Source organism: Penicillium brevicompactum (genome assembly GCF_028827555.1).
Source record: "Penicillium brevicompactum strain IBT 35665 chromosome Unknown utg000001l_segment0_segment0, whole genome shotgun sequence".
NCBI lineage: Eukaryota > Fungi > Ascomycota > Eurotiomycetes > Eurotiales > Aspergillaceae > Penicillium > Penicillium brevicompactum.
This window is the reverse complement of record NW_026623203.1, coordinates 5,408,313-5,431,459: the sequence shown is the minus strand read 5'-3', so window position 1 is coordinate 5,431,459 and position 23,147 is coordinate 5,408,313. Positions and strand designations below refer to the sequence as shown.

Here is a 23,147-nt window from a genome sequence, read left to right as displayed (position 1 = left end):
GGGTGATCCAGTGGAAGCCGAAGGGATTGGTACGGTGAAGCTCACGCTCCGGGGGAAGTTCAACCAACCCCTGGTGTTAAAGAATGTATACTTCGCGCCACGCGTCGGGATGAATCTGATCAGCGTGCCGAAGTTATTGCGAGACCGCTACTCGGTGGTGGCACACCCGCAGAACGTCTTTGTGCAACGCCGAGGACGGACTGTGGGGACAGCCTACCATGCGGAAGAGGATCTACTGATCCTGCGGTGCCATGTGAGCAGAAGATCTCGAGAGCGAGTCCAACTGGCGAGGGCGCCGACGACCTATGGCCATGCAGATTCCCTGGAACCGCAGGCGGTGGCCATGGACGTCGACGACCCTCAGGAGTCAAGTGACGCAGAATGCGCAACGTCAACCTCTGAACTCGGTGGTGAAGCTGTGATACTCGAAGAAGATGCGTGCAAGGGAGTGGACCAGGCCTCCGAAGCGATGTGGCACGCTCGGATGGGACATCTGAACCGGGGAGACTTGAGGGTGGTCCTCCGGCAGACCGGCACTCCGTACCGACCGCTGACGCAGGCGCAGCTGCTGGCAACGCCGCAGTGCCCGGCGTGTATGTCGGGTAAGCAGCATCAGAAGAGGAACTCCCGTGCAAGACGGCCACGTCTGCATTCAACGAGAATCTTTGAAATGATCCATTCGGACATCATGGAGATGCCGATCGCCAAAGATGGCTCCAGGTACGTGATCACCTTTACTGACGATTATTCTCGTGGCTCGTGGGCATATGCCATGAGATGGAAGCATGAAGCGCTCCAGAAGTTCCGACTATTTGAGGCCTGGATGCACCGACAGTTCGGCGCCCAGATCAAGAGGTTCCTCACCGACAATGGGAGAGAATACCTGCCGATCGGAACACACCTCGAGACCCAGGGAGTTGAGTTTGACACCTCGCCGCCATACTGCAAAGGGCAGAATGGTCTGGCCGAACGCACGAATCGCACTATCCGGGAGCGGATCAACACGCTCCTGTCTGATGCGAACCTTCCTCCTTCCTGGTGGACTGAGCTGTTAGAAACGGTGGTCTATCTGAAGTTACGCGCGCCAGCATCAATTTTACAGAAGAAGACACCGTTCGAAATATTATACGAGAAGCCACCCTCGCTGTTGCATCTGCGACGGATTGGCTCCCGCGCATGGGTGTTGATTCCCAGAGAGCATCGAGCAAAGCTCGGACCCAGGTCGTCCGAGTGCCGATTGCTAGGTTACTGTGAGCCGAACCAGTACAAACTGTATGAGATCCATTCCGGAAAGACCGTCTTTTCCCGTGATGTCGAGTTCGATGAGAGGACCCCTGTGGCGCCACTCATCGAGGGGGAATCAGGCAACGACCTCCCGGACAACGCTCCTCCGTCATCGGTCTTTCCATCAGTACCTTCCTTGGCTAATGGGCTGCCGACCCCACCGGTATCGCCTTTGCCCTTATCATCCGAACAAGAGAAAACGCCGTCTCAGCATGGGGAGGAAATACCTTCGCCGGTCAATCCAATTGAACAGGAAGCAGAGACCACACAGGACCTCGGCTATTCCATCTATGGCCGCAGAAGAAGACCCTCACGGCGCTTGCTGGAATCACTTGGCAAGGTGTACACCGCAGGCGCACTGAATACCACATCTGCGCGCACAGTCGATCCCTCAACTTTCCACGAAGCCGTGTCGTGCCCGAATCAACTGGAATGGTGGGCTGCCATCCAGAAAGAATATGCGTCGCTTCTCGAACACGGAACATGGGAAAAGGTTCCACGAAAGGACGTTCCCGCCGGAGATCATGTGATTGGCTGCAAATGGGTCTTCAAGACCAAAGTCAACGGAACGCGCAAAGCGCGATTGGTGATCAAAGGATATCGGCAGAAATATGGCATCGACTACCACGAAACGTTTGCTGCTGTGTCACGAATGGACTCAGTCCGCTGCATCATCGCCAGCGCCGCATTACGCGGATGGAAGCTTCACCAATTCGACGCCGTCACGGCGTTCTTACACGGTGACGTGGACTCTTCCATCTACATGGAGTTGCCCGAAGGATTTGAAGAGCCAGGCTACGTATGCCGGCTTCGTCGTTCCTTGTATGGACTTAAACAGGCCCCGCGGATTTGGTACCAATGCGTCCACCGCGTGCTGGCCGCCCATGGCTTCACTATGGCAGAATCGGACAACTGCGTGTTCTACAAATCCGATTGCGTGGTCTGTGTCTATGTCGATGACTTTCTCATTACGGCAGCCAATTCGCACGAAATCAAACAAGTGCAACAAGCATTGGAGAAGGAGTTTCAATTGAACGACCTTGGAACTCCGCGTTCATTTCTCGGAATCCAATTCGACTACCATGCCAACGGAGCCGTTTCGATTCACCAACACCAGTACATCCAAAAGATTATGTCTGACTTTGGCATGGAAACCTGTCAGGCGAAGACCACCCCGATGAATCCCAAGCAAGTTTTGAATCATCATCCGGATGAAGCACCTCCAGACGAGGAAGGCAAAGCACGATATGCAACCGCCATCGGTTCGTTGATGTATCTGATGGTTGGAACGCGACCGGACATTGCGTTTGCGCTGGGCACGTTGAGTCGCTTCACGTCTCAGCCGCAATCGCACCACCGGGTCGCCCTGCAGCGATTGCTTCGCTATGTCAAAGCCACACAATACCATTGCATCACCTACCGCAGCGGACAATTAATTGGATACACGGATGCCGACTTTGGCGGCTCTGTCGTCACTGATGGGGCATACTCCACATCTGGCTATGTGTTCCAACTTGCAGGCGCACCAGTTTCCTGGTCGTCCAAGAGACAGGGGGAAATGGCCACGTCGACAACTCATGCCGAGTACATTGGACAATACAATGCCATTCTGCATTTGCAATGGCTCCGCACCTTCCTGGCCGAGACACAGTTGTATCGGTCTCCGGTCACCAACATCATGGCCGACAACCAGTCCGCGATTGCCCTCTCGCGCAATCCCGAGTTCCACAAACGGACCAAACATTTCAACGTGAAGTTCCACTATCAGCGAGCCGTGCTGAATGCTGGCGAGATTGGTCTTCAATATGTTCCTACTGCGGAACAGGCCGCAGACGGTCTCACCAAGCCGTTGGGACCTACGGCATTCGCCAAGTTCTGTAGTCTTCTAGGGATCGGAGCCTCGGAGACTCAGAGGCAACAAACGTGACAGCGCAGGCGCTCTTTCCACTTTATTTTCCCACAAAGGTTTTTGAGTGGTTTTACCGAGGCTTGCCTGCACAGCGTATCCAGTATCGCCTTGCCAGCAAAGCGATCCTGAGGGGGAATGTTGTGATATGAGGCTGGTGCAGATCAGGAACCAAGCCGCGCCGTCGGAATTAGATCCGAAGTATCTATACAGACGACCAAGTTGATTGAAAATCAACTTGGGTAATTCTTGTATATATAGGCTCATGCATCCCTCCGAGATAACAACTTAATTCATACCTCTGAACAACAACAATTTCCTAGAAGATTAGCCATTCTCCTCTGCACACTTCTGTTGGCTAAGTGACGTCTGTATGTCCTGTCTTCTTCCTCATTCTGTAAATACATTGATTTCAAATTCAAGAGTCGAAACTTATTCGCTCCGGTAGTAGTCGATAGTTTTGTTGACTTAGATATTGATGTTCGACCCAGAACATGGATAGACCGAGCCAAAAGATAGATGTACTCTCTAGTTAATCAGAACCCTTCCATAGACCATATTCTTGGCGTCAACTACGCCAACGTGATCTGGGCTACATAATTGTTTTGTCGTGGAGTTGATGTGTGGAATGGCACGAGCGGGTCCGTAATGAAGGGCCAGTGGATAAAATATCATCGCGCACAGGCCCACGCCAAGAGGCCATGCCGCGCGCCAAACCGAACATTCGTTATCGCTCGATGTCGGGCTCCTTCATGAAACGCAACAACCGAAAATCCTAGTTGATGGGTGCTTTTTGACAGCGACAATGATCTTCTTGTATTGGCCAGGTCGACATCATGAAACGTGAAGCACCTTCTGAGTTACATGGCTACAACAGTGATGGTGGCGTGCGACTAGCAAAAGCGCGCCGGCGAGAAAGCCCAAGCACGAATCCAGAGCTTTGGAAGAAAGAGCACGAGCACAGCAAAGCGCAGCAACCGCTTTCACCCTTCTCCCCTGACTGTGATTGTAAAGTTTGTTATGACCCTCAACTTGCGATATTCATCACACTGACTGCCCAGCAACCTGATCCTCTCGAACATCGAACTACCATTCCAACGTCCCTCACGAATACCACCGACGAGCTTCTGGACGACATATACCACTGGATCCCTGTGCCATCGGAGACTGACGCGCTTGAGGTGATGAGCCAACCCGCGTCAAAACGATCCCGATCGCGTTCGATCTCAACGGATCGAGGGCGTGCTCGGTCGGTCTCATCGGACAACAGCGAGAGCAGTTCGGCTCGGGACACCAGGTCATATGCATATAGAGCTGTCAATTATGTCACCATCCTGGAGACCAAAGGATGCTTCATGCGACAGTCCTCTGCCGGCCCGATATCCGAGGATATTGCGCTCTGTGAGCGTCTCCTCAGTCAGCCCATCGAACCACCCACCGGCACACTGCTCGAAGACGAGTATAACACAGATTTTCATAATGCGTTGCAGAATCGATCCGAAGCGCGTCTGTTGGTGGACCTGCACCCTCTCATTATGCCATCCGCGGAGAATCAATACATTCGAGGGAACCAATCTTTGAAGGATGTGATTGATGGGTACAATGATCCCTGGCTGAAGACCGAGCCAATCTATGGTCCGAAACCTCAGCCTGATCACGCACGAGGCTTGAGATGGTCGGCTTTTTCCGAGAGCCAGCGGCGCAAACTCGGGATCAAGCCTGACGAGAAATCGCCCTACACAGTGCGAGAGGACATGTACTTCCCATATTTGACCGCAGAAATCAAATGTGGGAACCAGGCGCTGGAACTTGCCGATCGGCAGAACATGCATAGTATGTGCATTGCTCTGCGAGCTGTGGTCTCTTTGTGTCAAGCCGCAGGCTGCACGGAAGAGGTGCATCGGCGGATTCTGGGCTTTTCAATATCGCATTAGCTCGAAGGCTTTCGAATATACGGTTACTACCCGGAAATTAATGATGGCAAGGTATCATTCTATCGCTGGCCTGTTGCGCAACCCAACGTCTGGGTCAAAGCAAATCGATGGACATGTTATCAGTTTGTGGAGAACTTGGACTGTGAATTCCTGCCTATTCATACCGATAGATTGATGCGGATACTGGAGGAAGTTCCGAACCCCGACGAAGATGTCTCTGGTATGGATGTTGATGAGCTTGACTCTCAGGTGTCCATGGTTGGATTGCAGGAACGCCCGGGCTATCGCCGAGCAGCGTCTTCGCAGAATCGTGGTCTACAACCAGAGCTACGTATGATGGTGCAAACACTACAACAGCAGCTGGCAGACCAGAAGGAACGAGAAGAGAAGCGGGCGGCGGAACAGAAGGAGAGAGAAGAGAAGCTTCTCGTTCAATTGGAACAGCAGAAGCTACGGGAAGAGAAGCGAGAGGCGGAACAGAAGGAGAGAGAAGAGAAGCTTCTCGTTCAATTGGAACAGCAGAAGCTACGGGAAGAGAAGCGAGAGGCGGAACAGAAGGGGAGAGAAGAGAAGCTTCTCCTTCAATTGGAACAGCAGAAGCTACGAGAAGAAAGGCGAGAGGTGGAACAGAAGGACAGGGAGAAAAAGAGAGAAGCGGACTATAAGGAACTGCAAGACAAGCTCCTTGCTCTTTTGGAACAGAGAAGATGAATTGAAATGATCATTTGAGTGGTCTCTATACGTGCTAATACCAAAAGTCGATCACATCTGTGCAAGGATGCAGGTCCCAACTGGACCACATTCGGTCCGCTACCTAAGTCGTATCTCCTTCTTTTCTTCGCGCTCTCATCTAAAAAGGAAAACAATTGAGCTATAAATCAACGCACACCGAAAAGAACAGCAGGGGTCAATTTCCGATGTCCGTACTGAAAGTGACCTTTGCTACAAGCACACGTGACCGTACTAAGCATGGAGGTGATTTACCGTACCTTCAATTTTAAGTATTGGCGGAGAGGAGAAAGATACTGTCGGATTGACGGATACTGGTATGTGCTAGTATTGAGGTGTCCCATTGAGATGCATTGATTATTGTTCCATCTGGATCTTGCTGTTGAAGCGTTATCAGATCTCAGGAGTCGTTCCTACCGTGCTACAACGCTGGTATGCCGAGCGTACCCCGTTTACCATACAGAGACAAAGAGGGAATGGGTACTTGATGAAAAACCCTGTCCTTAGTGGCAAAATACCACCCCTCAGTTCGACACATAATGTAACACGAAGTCTTTTACAAGTGTCTGAAAAGATATGGAGTGATCCTGGGTTTGGTCAGTCAAGTATAAAGTATATACTTCAGTGTTCCCCGTTAACCAACCCTATATTCGCGAACGGCCGCATAATGGGGCCCTACTCTGGGTACCGATGGCGTCAAATAGAGCCCAGTCGCATGTAAGGGAAATATTTTTAGATGTCGCTAATTGGACATTATAAGTGGCACGATATGATTGGCCCTAGGCTACTCCTTGCTCCACTTTGGAGAAGCATTAACCTACGTTGTCCCCGAAAAACCATTGTGTGCTAGGTAGGTCAGCCTGATTCCGGGTCGTTATAGGGTCTATGATATTTCGTTCATTCTACTATTATCATTGTTGAAGATCCTAAATTTGCCAAATCCTACATTAATCAACATTGCGACTCTACGAGCAGACCTTTGCTTGCTATTGCTTGGTATATTTGATCGTCAACTCTTTCTTTCTATTGCATGCTTTTGTATATATTCTCAATTCGGTTAATTTAGCTTCAGAGTGACGCTAGTTCCAAACTGCACACTGGTAAGGCAAGGAAAGAATAAAAAACACAGGAACTCATGAAATACGCACCAAAAGAGACTTGATTTTTTAATGCGATGAAAAGCGAAAAGCGCAGCAGTACTTGGCGCCACAAAACTGCGCCGAGCAACTATAGAACCGGGCTCTCGAGTCTGCGGGATTCTTGAGCCTTGGCAGGTCCTTTATCTGGCTGAATATTGGTTGCCAGGAAACTAAGGCAAAAAAGAAGTGCAACTCGTAGGAGGGATGAGAAAATTCTCGCTGGTAGACTTGGGGGGTGGCAAAGTATCAGGGGATGGCACAGACATCAAAACAAATGGAGACAAACAAGCCAATTAAATTGATTAAACACCATCCTCTCTTTTCTGCGAAGGTGGTGATTAAATACATACATTAGACAAACTTAAAAATATGATAAAGAGTAAAACACTCACCAAGAGCTTCCTTTAGTTGCGCATAAGGACCGTGAGAACTAACTGCCATCAACAACTTTTGACTTCCTATTTACTCAACGTTTATCGAGGGTGCGATGGTCAACACATGTTTAGGATCCACCAACCAACCCGATTTCCGCTATGACATGTTTGAAGGGCATCCGTTTCCTCACTCTACTATGACAAGTGCTTAAACACGTTGAACCGGTCTCAAAAGCCATCGAAAATGAGCGGCCTGCATATTCTTGTAAATGTACACCAATGATTTTTTCGTGGCAGCAAATTGTCTCAAAATGCCAGGACGGACGTGTGTATCCTGATTCGATAGACTCGATGCTCACAGAACGGACTGTATAGCAGTTTTCCAACAGCTCATATAAACCAACGTAATCTGATTTTGTGGTGGCCGCCACATAACTCTCGCAGTTGGTGGGGGCCGACGTTGAAATGAGGAGCTGAGATAGAGCTTTGATAGTGCCAAGGTCACATATCATGTTGTCTTTGGATGGCTTGGGTGACGTGATCACAGGAGTGTGTTCCCTAATTCAATACGTGCAAGAACTGAGAGAAAGTGGAATTCTATTTATTTATACATGCGGTGTTAGGTTGGACTTTCGTCAATGATAGGAATGGCAGCTTCGACCGACTGTCATAAGGCTGATGAGCCACGGAGCTTACATGAAAACTGTTGCCGGCACGGATGACCTTTTACGACAAATAGTGAGCTGTTCAGCTGTCACGGACATGAGTCTCGAGCTAATTGAGGATTCTCACACGAATTGACACATGGCGACACTGCTCAGCATATTGGCCCCTAACTCAACTTCCCCACGATATTGTAACCTACGAAATGCTTCCTAGTGAGGGAATGCTGTCTAGGGTGTATTTTTAGGTTTCCTACGGCCGAGAGCGAACCAAATATAAAAATACGGAAGCCATCAAGCGAGCGAGAGTCCGCAATAGCTTCTCTATAACGACGGCCTCTATTAGGGCGTTTCGCCTATGACATGCTCATGTCAACGAATGTATAGGGAAAAGATGGGATGTTTGTTCCAATAACTGGCAGGGCTATGAAATGTCAAACTTGCCACTGATTCTTGCGATGCGCATTGGGAGCTCCACTTACATAGCCATCAAATCATTACTCGCGACTTGTAAGCGACCAGCATCTAGCCGGCGCTGTAACCACCATCTTGGCTAGATGAAAGGCAAGGATTCGGGGGTTTTTCTTATGCTTTGGCATGCCTTTGACTTGAAAGCTCGCCTTTCAGCTCTTTGAGTCGATCTCTCGCCATCGTCCGACGAATACTGGCACGGCTGGTTTGGATCTCGACGCTCTAGGTTTTCTTGTCTTACCAATACTAGAGTCTATTATAATCTACAAATGATGCCCTATTGGTTCATATTAGTTGATATGGTGACATTTAGGGACATATAATTGCTCCCTCATTTTTAAAAACCAGCTATTCTCTCAAAATATGCCAACAAACTAATGAAAAGGAACAGCCCCTCAGTCATACAGCCGCTCCTCATCCGCGGCAGCACACTTCCGGCACCTCTCTTCTGGCTGTGCCGGTGGGAAATTAAACTCGGACACATCATTTGTTTCCATCTCTTCCATCCCAAGGATATCTTCGTACCTGCTCTGTAGCAATTGCGTGGCGAGATGCATCGTGACCCACTCCGTGGAGGAGATGGTGTCAGCGATCAAGATTCGGTCGGATAGCGTTTGTAGGTATTGGATTGTATCGCTAATTAAATTCCTACTAATTGTTATATGGGAAAAGGGTCTCCTTCGATACATCTCTTGGGCCGCCAGTTGTGAGCGGCCTTGTATTTGAGATGCGGAGGATGAGTGTCGATGTTGCTTTCGTGGGAGGTTTGAGGAGTCGGCTACCCTTTTGCTCGCGTTCAGTGGAGCTAGGTCTTGATTTTCAGTCTTTATCGCGCTTGGAGACATCATATAGATCATCGAGCTGCCAACAGAAGTAGCTACCTCTGTAGCTACAGAGCCAGCGGACTGGTCAACAGACGGTTGTAGAACCTGGCTTGTGGCCGCGATTTTCGTGGATAAACGGACGAACGACCCGACGGAAGTTTTCAGTCGATTCATTGCCTCCATGCGATAGATAGTCAGCCGATGGATTCCTCGAAAAGGGGTTCTAAAATAACGATACCAGTTTGCCATGTAAGTCCACTGTGTTCTTCTGTGTCCAAGGTATTGGACCTCTTTGATGCCTGTGGCAGCTTATAATCCATGATGATTTTTTTAGTTTTGCTGATAATATGGTGCTTTACTAGCAGGTTATTAGAGCAAAAGAAGGGCATAGTAGCATCAACCATAGGACAATCATGAGCTTTTAAATGTTTGATATCCACCATTAAAGATATATCCACTAGCCAGTTTTCGCGGATTACCAATATCAATGCCGGCTCCCAGGAGCACTTGGGATATTGATTTTCTGCCTCAATCACAGTACGTAGACCAATGCGACGATCGAGTCGATGATGTTTCAATCCAGTTGCCGTATCCACGTGGTGCCCGAAGCACCGATTGGTTGGAAGCGCATTCCCTGGAGTAACCTAGTTGCCAGATTGGAGTTGGTCATGAATTAGAAACATGCGGAAGGGGGTTGTTATTGCCTCACGATTCAGCCGCGGCAAAAGCCACGGTAGAAAAGAGGACTGATGGAGTCGTTTTTGCGCTTCCAGGAGCACCGGGGGCTTTAGTCTCGTCCACAAAAGCTTGGTAGTATTGTGCTGATACATTCGCTGAGTACTCTCAGATAATTCCTTTGGATGTACGGGGGGTGAATGGTGTCAGAAAGTTGATTTCAACGATTACATCAACGTTGAACTTCAAAACCACTGAACACTAACAGCGTGTAATTTTTCACACATATAAAGTATTTATTTGAGCTATGTTAGCTCCCTACTCACTAGCGGGACTTGGTTAAATTTGCCAGTCCAAATTTATTCTTAATCGGCCACGTTGGTTCACCGAACAGTGAGCGTTGCCTTACGGTTGGAAGCAGATCCTAAGTTGGCTGGCAGAAAACAAGCTCAGCAGAAACGACAGAAAATAGCGGGATTTGTCTTCCTGTGGAAGTGTGCAGTAATTTGTCAATCAACAGCAAAGGAATTATTCCTTGAGTACAGCAAAGCAATTTCGCAAAAAGGACCAAAGCAAACTCTGTCAGTACAGGAAATTTTCCTGGGATCACTATTTGGTTTGAAATATGTTATGCACAATCCATCACTTTGGAGATGATGATAATCTACTGGCTCCGTTTCACAGGACAGTAAATCCTAGGAATACACGGGGTGATTTCTAGAGCTGCCTTGATACCAAAGATTCGCGACGGTCTTCGTGTCCGTCGATCTAAAGGATACAGATAGTGCTTCTACCTGAAACATTCTTACCGAGAGAATGCCTATAAGGATTACCACTGAGGCAACAAAGTATGAGAAAGGCACCTAGCGCGGCGCACTACCAGCTGGGCCATTCTTTATTAAGGCAGCATTTATATGAAGAGACCATAGCACATATAAATTCACGGTGCCCGAGGATTGACCTCCTTCATCGTTCTGCTGTTCTTCAACGAGACCTGCCTCACCTGCCTGCATTCGGAAAAATCCTTTCTTGCGGACACAATGCCTCTAAATACTTCCGCAGCCACAATTCGAATGCGTCTTGCCTTCCTTTTCCTTTCAATTACCTGGCTGGCTCTTGCCGGTCTCAGTTCGGCCATTGTACGCCTTGCGGTCATCCTACGAGACCGTGCAAAATCTGGCCTCGCCACCTCAAGCGACTCTATTTTGGACATCACGTTTCAAAACCTCATGGACAACGTCGTCGTGTTCATGGTGATTGTGGCCCTCATCTCAGCCCTGTTTTCCATCTTCGGGATCGTCCTTGCGATCCACCCAAGATGCCTGCGAGAAGACCGCAAGTATCGACTTTACTACGTCTGCACTCAACTCGTCGTCAGCTTTATCGTTCTATCCTTGAGGGGTTATGTTGCCAGCAAGGTCCATGGCTTTCAGACATCATTTGAGTTATTTGGCAATGAGGGAAATTTTCCATACTACAAGACTATGTATTATGGAGCCGTTGGACAGGCGGCTTTCGAGGTTTTAGCGGTCATCATGTCTCTCGTGCCTTTTGCCATATGTGCCTTACGCGGACACTAGCAGAGTGTGCGCACGGAGCTATAAAACAGGCAAAGTGGGGTTCCATCGACCCCATAAAGTAGGAGTGAGGAACGAGTCAAAACCGGATTTACGAAAAAAGGCAGTCGCAGGATTTGATGATATTTTCGAACAATGAGGGAGGTGGAGTCCAAAAACAGTAGAGGTGTGCGATGAAAAGGTAAAGCAATGGACTCTACTGCAAAGTTGGTGAGATTATTTACCAATTGAATTCCGTGATTGAAACCAAAGCATGTTCATCGCTTGATCTGACTAGCCAACCAATCTTGGCCAATCATGGAGCATTATGCTGAGTGGCTTCATGTAGCAAGCAGGTGATGGTTGAAGACCTGCTCTGCGTAAACATCCATCAACCTTGGTGGCCGTCAAGATTTCAATAGCCGCCGACCCGAGAATAATGTGAGTTACCCAGGGATCACATAGCCCCAGCAAATCGTACGTAACTCTCCATTCCCACCCTCACTAAATCAGTCACGCCCCTGTTGACAGCTCTATCAGCCCTGGGAATGCGCATCTTGACCCTAGGAGCCCTCTTACTCCCAGGGGCTCTGGTGCGGTCTCTAGGGGCAAAAAAGCAGCTTCTGGGAGCCACGTAGCCCCCAGGAAGCCCGACGTAGCTTCTGGGGTCGAGTACTTTCACCTCCGGGAACCAAAGTCATGTTCCTGTTGACAGTTTCATCACCTCCTGGAAACTCAAGTGCGGTTCCTGGGGCTATGGCTAAGCCTTTCCGGGATTAGCAAATTACGCAGATTTGTGCGCAGGTCTGGTGAAGGTGACTTGTGAGGTTTTTCCGCAACCCCAGAAGGCAGAGTATTGACTCTGGGATCCAGAATTGGGGTCTCAGGAGCGCGACAGCTCCCAGTTCCAGCCAATGTATTCCCAAAACCAGTTCATACTCAACCAGGATCGTATAGTAGAGATCCCAGGGGTGGACCTCAGTTCCTAGAAACAGAAATGGCCCCAGGAGCTAAAGATAAGTTCCCAGAGAACAAACATTTCCTAGATTTGCTTTTGGCGTTTCCAGGATCTATGTGTTAGGTCCCAATTTAAATTCACAATGATTGTCAATTGTCAACGATTGATGGATCGGTAAGGTCTCGTACGTAGCAATGTATTATCACTAAACAGCTGTTCTTCTAAATACATCCGTCCGCCTGTTATATACATACCAGACTCAGGGGCTTGCTTCTTAGTAAGCTTCTCTTGTGGATCCTGTCCAAAACGGGCTTAGTGGTAAACTACCACTGACATCAATTCATAGAGATGAACTGTTTCGCTATCGGAAGGCGGTACGGATAAAATTGTCGAGACTCGCCCTGTGGCCAATTTTTGCTTCACTCGTCCCTCTTCGCGATTCACTGTTGCCACAATGAGCCGTTGGAGAAAGTTGAATGCAAATATGGTTTACTAGCCTTCGATTTCTGCGTACAATAGTGAACAAGCCTAGAAATATTACCTCAAACAACGACGCACGCCCACCATGTGCCTCACAAATTTATTTGCTTGCCCGCTTTTTCACGATCACCAACGCAGTCGTGCTGTAGAACGAAATGAATATAAAATACGTGACAATATCCCGTGCAGAGTCGTGCTCTTTTAGCTTGCTAGATCAGACGAGCGATACTGGGACTGCCAGTTTCTTTCAAGATAGCGTCTTTATCTCCTTGCCGTCTGGTTCATCGAAGCAATTATTGACGGAATGCATCTATCTGTCTTCGCACTCCCTGCCATCCTCTACGCGCAGCACTCTGCTGCTAGCACTCTGGGCATTGTTGATGTCGGGGACCAGTGCATGATATGGTCAAATGGCAATCATGGCTGCACGGGTCATTCGAGTCCATTTGCCCTACCAAATAAAGAAGACTGCTCGAGTGAGAACCCTATGAGAACCCTAAAATAATCAACTTATGACCGGCCGACTGACGAATATCTAGAATTGGGCGAAGCAGTCAATGGCACCAGCCGCGACTTGCCAATGGTATCTGTCGAGGCATGCAGTACAGCAGAGGGCCTGCCAGCGGTGTGGATCTTATTGGAAAAGACCGGTCGGGTCACCTTTTTCAACAAGCAAGGAAACATTTCGGCTTGTACGTTGAGTGATGGACTGAGGGTTGGCAGCACGTGCGATGCTGTGCACCCAGAAGCTCTTTGGAATCCGTCTCTGCATTGAAAAAGAATCTCTGCACTTTGCTAGCCCGTTTTTCAAAATAAAATGGATACGAGATACATTATGTTCTTCCCGCATTTTGAAACCCCTTGGCCGAAAGGGATATATTCTGGCTGTGGCACAACTTTGTTGAGAATTTCCTGTTATTCTATTCTCTTGGGAGTTCAATTCTCGAAGTGTATCGCAAACTTCCATAGTTGGATAAGCCAATAGGAACCTCGCGTGTCCTTACCCCTGATCGGCAGCCTACGGCATAGTAAACCGGGTCCCAATCATGCACTAAAAGAGCTTTGCTTCCAGTTTTTACCTGAATTAGACAAATTTACATATTTAATTCCCACCCATACCTCTCCGTTCAATAGATCAGGATAGCACCTTCATGCTGCATTATTCTAGCCTGCTTGTCTAATTCAACATATTTCAATCAGATTTCTCTTAGTTGAACGCCTCAGAAATCTGAGAAATCGAATATCGTGGAACATGTCGTCATTAAACAAAGAAACTCAAAGAAATATCAAATTTATTATTCAATGTATATTCATGGTCACAAGTTCGAAAATTGAGTGTTGACAACGTTGGGCTAAGCTTCAACGGGTTGACGGGCCGAGCACATCCTACTGAGACCTCGCGTTCCGCATTTCTGGTCGGGCAGACCCACAGCTCAAGTAGGTGCTTTTCGGTGATTCAACGTTGAGTCACTCACGGGTGAGGTATCAGAACAAGAAATATGAGACTGTTATTGCGAATTGAATTCTACTCAGTGCCTCAATTTTATGAGCCGTGAAGGATTCGGCAGTGAGCCAACGTTTCTTGACCAACCCAGCATGCTGTTGTTCAGCACGAGTCTTGCTCGTCTCTCTCGCTGAGCATCTAAAGCATTAAAAGTGTCGCTATAAATAGTTGCGGTGAAAAGAAGACATGGGTTTCAACAGGTCTCAATTAAGAAGTGTCCCCCAACGCGTTCTACCAAGCAGAGAACAAGCGCAACAGAAGAAGCCGAGAAGCCTATAAATACGTCCTCTACCGCCAGAGATTTGCTCTACAATTTCTTCACTTGACTACGCAAAGTCGAGCAGGCTTGTGTCTTTAGTCCAAGTTCTCCACTCTTGACCCAGTACTGAATTCAACTGTACTGACATTCATAGAATACATCGTGGATGAGCAAGCCAGACAGTGCCTGTGAGAGTTACAGATATGATTCCCACCAGATGCACTGCATTTCACACCAGCCGATTAAAGATGTCTATGCGAAGATGCCTCCGCCAGAGCAGCCGACTGGGCTAATCTACTGTACAGCCTCTGTGTATTCCCAAAAGAAAGCGCAAACATTCACGTCGAGGCATCTGAGTCTTAGCCTGGCCTGTCTCACTGGTTCTGAAGACGATGCGATTTCAATAGAACCGAGGAAAATTGACCACAATACGCGAGCGCAAAGGCCACCGATCTGAGCCATCTCTTTGTCCCTAGTCTTGGCCACCAGAACATGTGAGTCACGGATTATGTCGCCGATCTACAAGCTAATGAATGACAGTGAACATGGACATCGCACCAGAAGTCCCCGAGGACATGGTACCCGCGTTAGTGCTCTACACAAGGCCATTGCCTATACAATGTTCATGGCCCCGTCGCGTCAAACCACGCAGCAAAAAATGAGGTGAAGAAGGAACGGGCTAATAACAGGTGCGGACATCCGATCGCGAGCTTCGCTGCGCAGAAGCTTGAGACGTCCATTCTTCATGGCAATGTGAGTGATTTATCGCATCCTCTGCTGCGCTATATCAGTTGTTGCGAATTTTTGTGCTCCAAATCACCAATACATACCATTACTCATTTTTATGCCACTATAGGAGCAGCCATCGCCACTGTGAAAGATACCCGTTGTGAGTCCTATCGCCGGATCGGAGATAAGACCACGTCACTACGACGCGTGATCCATCGCGTCTTCCGCCTCAACCTCACCGCCTTCAAACCATGATGATGGAATAGTCGCCGTCCCCATCGCGAGGTCTTATCCCATTACGAATATACATTTTCCTGTCACAGGTGGTTCGTCTCACGCCTTCGGCTCTCAGAATTTGCCCGGTGCACCCAGCGCGGCTTGTTCGAAGCGACAGCCGGAGTGTGCGACGAATTGGATACAACATCATGTCAACATGGCATGAATGGTGACTGCATTGATGAAGACAATTGTAAGTGATCTCGTGGGTAAGATATGACCACAAGCTAATTGATCGTTTCGTCCCAAGCGAACGTTCTGCGAACTTTATGAACAGGTAAATTATAAAATCTCGTCCAAGTGCTAAGCCTTGCTGACTTGGATCGCAGAACAGGATACCCCTCTTATTCCCGTCACTCGAGTCGAATGCGATGCGACCAAATTTGTCTGCTCGAGCTCCCCTATATCGAAGCGATCGCAAACTATCTGTCCCTTCCTCATGACCACTGGTGGCATGGACGAGGAATGACTGGAATGTTCACATCGTCTCGGCCCTTATCTCAGTCGACACTATGCACCAGCCATGTGCTGATGTGTCTACCGATACAAAAACCAAGGCATAATGGGCCAAACCACCGTCCGTCTCGGTATTCGAACATCGCGAAAGAATAGGTTCTTTGTGGATCAAATTCCTGACGTCCAATGGCATTGTCCTCGGTTGGCATCTCGCGTCTTTTCAGTCCTGAAACTCTAAAAGACCCGAAAAATGCTGGTGGTTTTGTCTTGCTTGGTGGCAGGTGAGCCATACCTTTGCAGATGGCTAGATTGTTAGTCCAAGTCTGCGTGCAAGGAGAAGGTGAGGCAAATGTCCCGTCATTTCGAGCCTACGGGATAATAATGGTCTTATCAGCTACGCACCAAGAGAGAGACCGTCTGGTTCCGAGTCACAGCCGAGCAAACTAAAAACCCACGAGCTACGAATTACGAATTACCGACCTATACTGTCCCATCTGATCCTACCCCCACGTTGCTGGGCCGTTCGACGCATACGAGCGAGCGGGAAGGGACCAACTGGACATACACGACGCTGCATGGAGGGCGCTGTCAGAAATATTGTGGTGTCTTTGGACAGATTTTTGGTAGACTTGATGCCCTAGCATGCTTTTTTTTCCATCCAAGCCCGAGCAACTTGTCCAAAAGCCATTTTCCGGATATTACTGCATCTGCAGATCAGTCAAGCCGAGCGCGTGTATCATTTTCTCACTGAAATCGTCCTCTAACATATTCCGCCCAAGCATATCTTGCTAGGAAATAGCCGATTTTCTCCGTCCCTTACGTCGACTGTCCTTGAGCATCAAGTATATATTTTTGTCAAACCTCACCGCACCATGGATGACATTTGGCATATCACTGTTCAAGCAGATCCTCTGTAAAGGTGAGTTGGATGTCTGCACTACTTTACTCAGAGCCATCCTCTGTGCGATCTCGCTGACTATCTATGACAGCCTATGTTTAAATTTCTATCCCTAATCAGCATTCATATGATTGCTTTCGGTGGGATTGGTTACGCGCATGTCTGCTGCGGCTCCAATTCAATCAGATCGCATCACCAAAGTCCGTCGTAAATGCTGGCGGAATCGTCTTTGCCAGATCTGGTCAAGATGGCGCTTGCTAGACCTGATCGGGCTGCAACCATGTTCTCTACACAGTAGAGTATGCTCGATCGCGTGAACTCGGGTACTATGCCCAAAAAGCAGTGGTTTCCAATTTGAGTCCGGTGTGGTTGCTACATAGGAGATGGGCTCGCAATGTGAATCGTAATTGCTGTAACTGACCAAGGTGCGACGGCTCCGATGAAGAAGCAGCCAATCGGAAATTTTCGGGCCAAGCCCCTCAATTTCTTCGCCCTCTTTATTGGGAATCCAGTTTGACTCGCGACCGTTGTGGATGTAGGCATTCTACAGCAGAGTAGGAGTGTGACTTGCAAGCCGCCTGAAGCGGCCAATTCGACTGCGAGTAACAGTCTATCGCATCACCATAATTACCTGAGCAACAAAACGCATTTCGAGCGCTCCTCATTCAATGCTTCATCTACACCTGGTAGGTCTGATCGTGGGTTTTTTCCCTCATGATAGCTTCACCGAGGGATATTGGTGTTTGCATTGGACCAGCTCAATCGAGTTTATAGTATAGCCATTGTTTTCCATATTTTTATTTATTACCAGGTCTTTGCCGTTGAATCTTGATATTGCATCTTGGAATAGTTCAACCCCCGGATTGGGCCATGGAAAATGTCGGGCCGAGATATGGGCTTATAGAACATGCATAAAAATCATACATTAATCAGCAGGGTTATAAATGCGAATACTGTAGTCGTGTGCATAGAAATTGGTAATGGGCTTGGTTGGGCTTTGCCGAAGTCTGGTGACGATCAGTCAACTTCACCGCCTGGCCATGTACCACAATACACATCAACACCCCTTTCCATACTATCATCAGCGGTCACCAACGTTCATCAACGGTCACCAACGTTCATCAACGTTCATCAACGGTCATTAACACTCATCAACACATCCGCGACGCAGCCAAACACTCAAGTCTCTCTTCGCTCTTCGCTCTGACGCAGATGCATTTTATTGCGGCGGGAACACTAGCCGACCGCAAAAAATGAAGACAGGAGGGTTGGGAATACGGCACTCGGTGACGAAGGTTGAAACATGAGATTACGATTCTGATATTGGATCGCTTCTATCTAGGGCTCATTTTGTTCCTCCAATGATCATCATTCAAAACACATCATACGTCATCAAGATGGTTTGCAGGTCTTGGCTTCTACGAGTACTCTTAATACTCCAATACTGGTCCCTAGCACCACGAAGAGGTGCCTGCACGAGCTAGAGGGGCTTTTTGTCGCAGATGTCCCTGCGGAGACTCTTGGTTTCGCAGATGTCCCTGCGAGGCGCTTTGTTGACGCAGGACCTAGTCTGCGGAGAACTTGGTGATGCAGCGGTCTCCTGCAGATAACTTGTTAACGCAGCGGTCTCCTGCGGGTCTCAATTGTCATCACAGCGTCCCCCTGCGGAGTTCACTTGGTAACGCAGCGCCCCTCCCCCTGCGAGGATTGTTGTTGACGCAGACCTATCCTGCGAAGCACATTTTTACAGTCACAGGGCTTATTGGCTGTGAGGTAGCGCAAGTCTTACATCGCTGGGCTCGTGGCAGCGACAGCCGTGGCCATGGAGACTCTCAAACCCGCAGGCAAGAAGGAAACCATGACACATCGGAGTGTGAGGACCGAAGTCCTGATTTTTTTGGGCTGGGAATCTGGCTCCTTTTATATCTTTTCGGCTACGTCTCTACCAAGGAACCAGTTGCGCAGTTGGTAGCGAGAATCACTGACTCGTTATTGTCGTTGAAGACATTTGAACACCGTTGAAATGTTGTTAGGAGACTTTGTGGCCTACAGACTCAAGTTTCAACCTGGATTCATTGCTTTCAAAACCTGCGTTGAGTGTGGTGCACCACTTTCATCAACTGTTGAAAAGACACCGACACCACAAGAATATGATTCTCACATCATTGAAATTGCAATTAAATCGCTCAACGCGGTGGCAGACTACTCTGTCCGTTTCGACCTCGGTCACTAGCCATGGTCGCCGTCTCTTCATGAGGATTGAAGTGCTTCAACAGATGCCGCAACCAAGGGTTGGAGACTGTGGCAGACAGTCACAGTAGATGGTCCCCGTGATTGGCCATAAGACGTGCCTCCCATTGATCCCTCTGCAATCCTCTCTGCCTAGCCTCGCGCTAACGGTACTTTTCTGTGTAGCTCGCAGCCAACTGATGTTACCTCTACTAATACTTCTGCTACCTGTCGGTACAGACACTATGAACGTACTCACAAGTCCAGGGTATTGGTTTTTTTTTTTTTGATAGAGAATCAAGATCTAGAACTTGTTGGAAACCTAGAATAAACCTGAGTCCACTTCCCAGGACAATAAAGTGAGTTATTTCAACTACCATGGCTCACGAGCTACGTCCGCGTGATCGCCACCCCCTCGTAAAGATTGCAACGCTGCTGTCATATTGATGACCCATTAGAAAAAAATAACACCCAGCGGACCTATCAAATAATGCGCGTGAATTTAGATAGACGCAGGTTCAGCTCCGCGATGCAGATCCCGGCGACGACCCACGGGAGTGTAGATCAAGGAGGCTCTATTCGTGGCCCGGAGAAGAATTTGGAAGGATTCAAAAAGGTCCAGACACGATCCGCAAACCTAGTAGAGTACAGATGGAACAACTCTTTGTTGCGTGGGAGGTCGGTTGTGGCAGACGAGGTATTTGGAATGTCACACAGACTTTTGGCCACAGAGATCCGATCCGCGGTTTAGTTGCCCTCGCAAGAGAGTGATTGGTCCTCCGTCGAGGCGGAAGCTGCTGCTTTCTCTATCTGGTCTGTAGAATGTTCTAGAAGCTACGTCTTCTGTCCTGCATAAACAAGAAAGTATACTCTCTTTGAGCGCGACAGATTCTCTCCATCTGCCAAATTCGATCGCCAGTCCGCCAACTCCAGCAGATAGCCTTTGAAATCAACGCCAATTATGTAAGGGCAGATATTAGATCTAAACAAAGTCTCCGGTTTGTGCACTAAATTGAGGAAGCGATCGGCTTCTGGGTATGGGTTGACGTTGTGGGCCGGCCCTCCTGCGGCCCCTAAACCTTGTTTCAAGCACTCTGCGCATATTGGTTATAGCACTGAACATAGAGGATATTCCTAATAAAGTATTGGTCTCTTAAATATTCTACATATGACCAGATTGAGGCTTCGTTGATTCTGCCCCAGATCTCTTTTCTTTTGCGCTGTAGGGCTTTATCACAAGCAACCTAGAAAGCAAGTGGAGCAGAAGCTTATAGATGAGCTTGTCATAAGGATCATTCAAGACAGCTGCATTCTCTCACCGAGCAAGCGTTTCCATGGTTCACCAAATTCTATTTTTAGGGTTCAGCGATTGATCGACGATCCCGGTCATGTTACCTTCAGTATGAGGAAAGGACCCTTTATTCCAGCTGTGCGAGAGCATGCCATTTTTAGAGTATAGACTGACTGGAAAGGATTTTCATGATATTGACTGTGACGATTAGTCATATACTCAAGAACTTGGGGCGCACAACTGAACTGCAGTTACCGGTTTTCTTCATCGATCTAGCCTAATTGGAGTTTCTGTCGGAACTTATGGGACATCTTCTCGTTTCACCGCCTCTAGATATGTATTTCTTTGAGCTCATTATTCAATGACTTGCGAATCCGAGACGTAAAACACGTGCGTCCGTCCTTCCCACCAGAACAACATCCGCTGTGCAAGACCTTGCTTGTACCACCTCCCAAACGCCTGTTCTATCCATCATGGCAGGCTCGAGCGTGGGGTCGTCAAAGTTATGAGCCGAGACGAATGATCCGGGTCTGGACCAGCGGGTCAGCATCGCGTTCATTGTGATTGATACTTTTTTCATTCTGGTGTTCTACGTGAGCAGGTACTTCAATCCCAAGGCGGTGGGAGTGCCCATGGTGGTGTGTAATACGCTGTGTTATGTGTTTTGTATGGGGAGTGCGGCGACGGGAATCTGTTAGTCCTTCCCCTCTTGTCTTCTCGCATGGGTTATGGGCTTTAGAACGAATGAGGTGGAAGCATTGAGCATTTTCCTTTGCTTGAGAAAAAAAAGCAAACATGAAGCTGCGATGGCTTGAATCAGGATGGGGAAACTCGATGAGTGAATGATGGGCACTAACGCTCAATAGTAATGGTTACAATCGGCGGTGCAGGGTACCACGTCCATGCCGTCCCTGTGACCACATTTCAGACCTGGCTGCAACTATCCAAAGTTCTCGAGTTCACCTACACACCCGCCGTTATGTTCGCCAAGCTTGCCGCTCTATTCCTCTACTATCAACTGTTCGAAGTCCCGCGTTATCGTCGCCTCATTGCTGGCATTGGCGTGATTATCATCCTTCAAGGCTTGATCTCTATTATCCTAGCGTTTTCGATTTGCCGGCCTTTCAAGTACTTCTGGACCCAGGCGGTTGATGTCAACGATGGAACTTGTGGAGACGTGATGCTTTTTTATAAAAGCTATAGCATTCCGAGCCTGGTCACGGATGTGATGATGTTGGTGCTCCCTTGGCCGATTCTCCTCCAATTGCAAATGCGCAAGTCGGAAAAGATCGGCCTTATTCTTACTTTTCTGGCTGCTTCGCTGTAAGTTACACGCCTCGCCTTCGCTTACTTCTGCATCTCGCCTAGAAGAAGGAAACGTATTGATAAAATATAGGGGCATAATAACATGTGCACTTCGCTTCTCCGTCTTCTTCACCGTCCCGCTCTTCTCGGATCCGACATGGTACGCCTCAGGGGGTCCTATGATCTATGCCCTCGTCGAACCCTCCATCTACATGATAGCTAGCATACTGCCCACCACGCGGCATCTTTACCGGCGAGTTTGCAGGGAAGTGAGACAGGCTGCACAGCTGCGGAGTGCGAATAGCAACAGTGGTCCGGAGTGTAGCAGCAGTCATCCCCAATCGGCAGAACTCCAGCGTATCGAAAAGAGTGACAAAAGTAACTGTGGAACCACACGACGGGTGGATATCTGGCAGGCAAATACAAATTCAAGTCAGGAGGAACTGACGCGAGGGGAATGGTGCCAGAATCGGCATGAGTGGAATCAGGCTAGCAGACACTTCATCGCGGAGTCCACCAGAAGAGCGTTCTTCCGCGAGCAGTGGGATCATGAAGCACTAGGAAGATTTGGTCGGTATTGATTCTGGTAGTATCACTCATATGACGCAATATCGAAGGGGCATTTGGAGTATACGGTTAGCAAGGTAGTTCAGAGATAAAACAATAATTTTTTTTAATTATAGATGAGACCTAGAATTTCTCTCTTAGCTAGGATTTAGAGGGTATTGGTAGATTAACCAAAATCTGAGGTAGTTTATTGGTAACATCACCCAGTCAAGAGGGATCAGGAATGTGTATAGTTTGGCCGTGACGGGTCACCTGTCGCTACGGTCTGAGACCGTAGCGTCAGATGGAGCCCATCCGCGCTCCCTTGTAGGGAGGCAATGTGTCTGTATATTTGCAATGGTTTCTATGTACAGAGGGAAGGCGGGAGGGACACAACGAGTCTTGACTGTGTGAGAGATGACGAGCTACGAGCAGAGGCGAGCAATTGACTCCCGTGAGGCAGTTGCAGGGGGGAAGAAACCCCTCCGTAGGCCGGTGGGCTCTGTGCAGGCATCACGTGAGGCAACCCCAATAAAACCCCACCCTGTAATTGGTATTTATCTCTAGTATTACAGATACTATCCTTTACCAGAAACCGTTAGATGGGTGTACAAGCTCGCCGGGGCGCACCAACAACAAGAAGCGGTGTGGATCCTCCACAA

The 23,147-nt window shown here is 48.5% G+C and overlaps 5 protein-coding genes across 5 annotated transcripts; 4 read left to right on the top strand and 1 right to left on the bottom strand.

Annotated features, from left to right (window-relative positions):
- Positions 1-4,026: 4,026 nt before the first annotated feature.
- N7506_001812 (uncharacterized protein) lies at positions 4,027-5,835 on the top strand (the record flags this gene model as incomplete). The annotated part of the gene is made up of 2 exons (XM_056951108.1): positions 4,027-5,023; positions 5,132-5,835. 2 exons carry the CDS (start codon positions 4,027-4,029, stop codon positions 5,833-5,835), a joined length of 1,701 nt encoding a protein of 566 aa, XP_056817023.1.
- A 3,059-nt stretch (positions 5,836-8,894) lies between these two features.
- Positions 8,895-9,643, bottom strand: N7506_001811 (uncharacterized protein; the record flags this gene model as incomplete). The annotated part of the gene is made up of 2 exons (XM_056951107.1): positions 8,895-9,500; positions 9,557-9,643. 2 exons carry the CDS (start codon positions 9,641-9,643, stop codon positions 8,895-8,897), a joined length of 693 nt encoding a protein of 230 aa, XP_056817022.1.
- Positions 9,644-11,038: 1,395 nt separating this feature from the next.
- N7506_001810 (uncharacterized protein) lies at positions 11,039-11,578 on the top strand (the record flags this gene model as incomplete). Its single annotated transcript, XM_056951106.1, has 1 exon — positions 11,039-11,578. One exon carries the CDS (start codon positions 11,039-11,041, stop codon positions 11,576-11,578), a length of 540 nt encoding a protein of 179 aa, XP_056817021.1.
- Positions 11,579-13,296: 1,718 nt separating this feature from the next.
- On the top strand, positions 13,297-13,767 carry N7506_001809 (uncharacterized protein; the record flags this gene model as incomplete). The annotated part of the gene is made up of 2 exons (XM_056951105.1): positions 13,297-13,468; positions 13,532-13,767. The coding sequence occupies 2 exons, from the start codon at positions 13,297-13,299 to the stop codon at positions 13,765-13,767; spliced, it is 408 nt and encodes a 135-aa protein (XP_056817020.1).
- Positions 13,768-21,107: 7,340 nt separating this feature from the next.
- Positions 21,108-22,520, top strand: N7506_001808 (uncharacterized protein; the record flags this gene model as incomplete). The annotated part of the gene is made up of 4 exons (XM_056951104.1): positions 21,108-21,122; positions 21,150-21,327; positions 21,501-21,957; positions 22,031-22,520. The coding sequence occupies 4 exons, from the start codon at positions 21,108-21,110 to the stop codon at positions 22,518-22,520; spliced, it is 1,140 nt and encodes a 379-aa protein (XP_056817019.1).
- Positions 22,521-23,147: the final 627 nt, after the last annotated feature.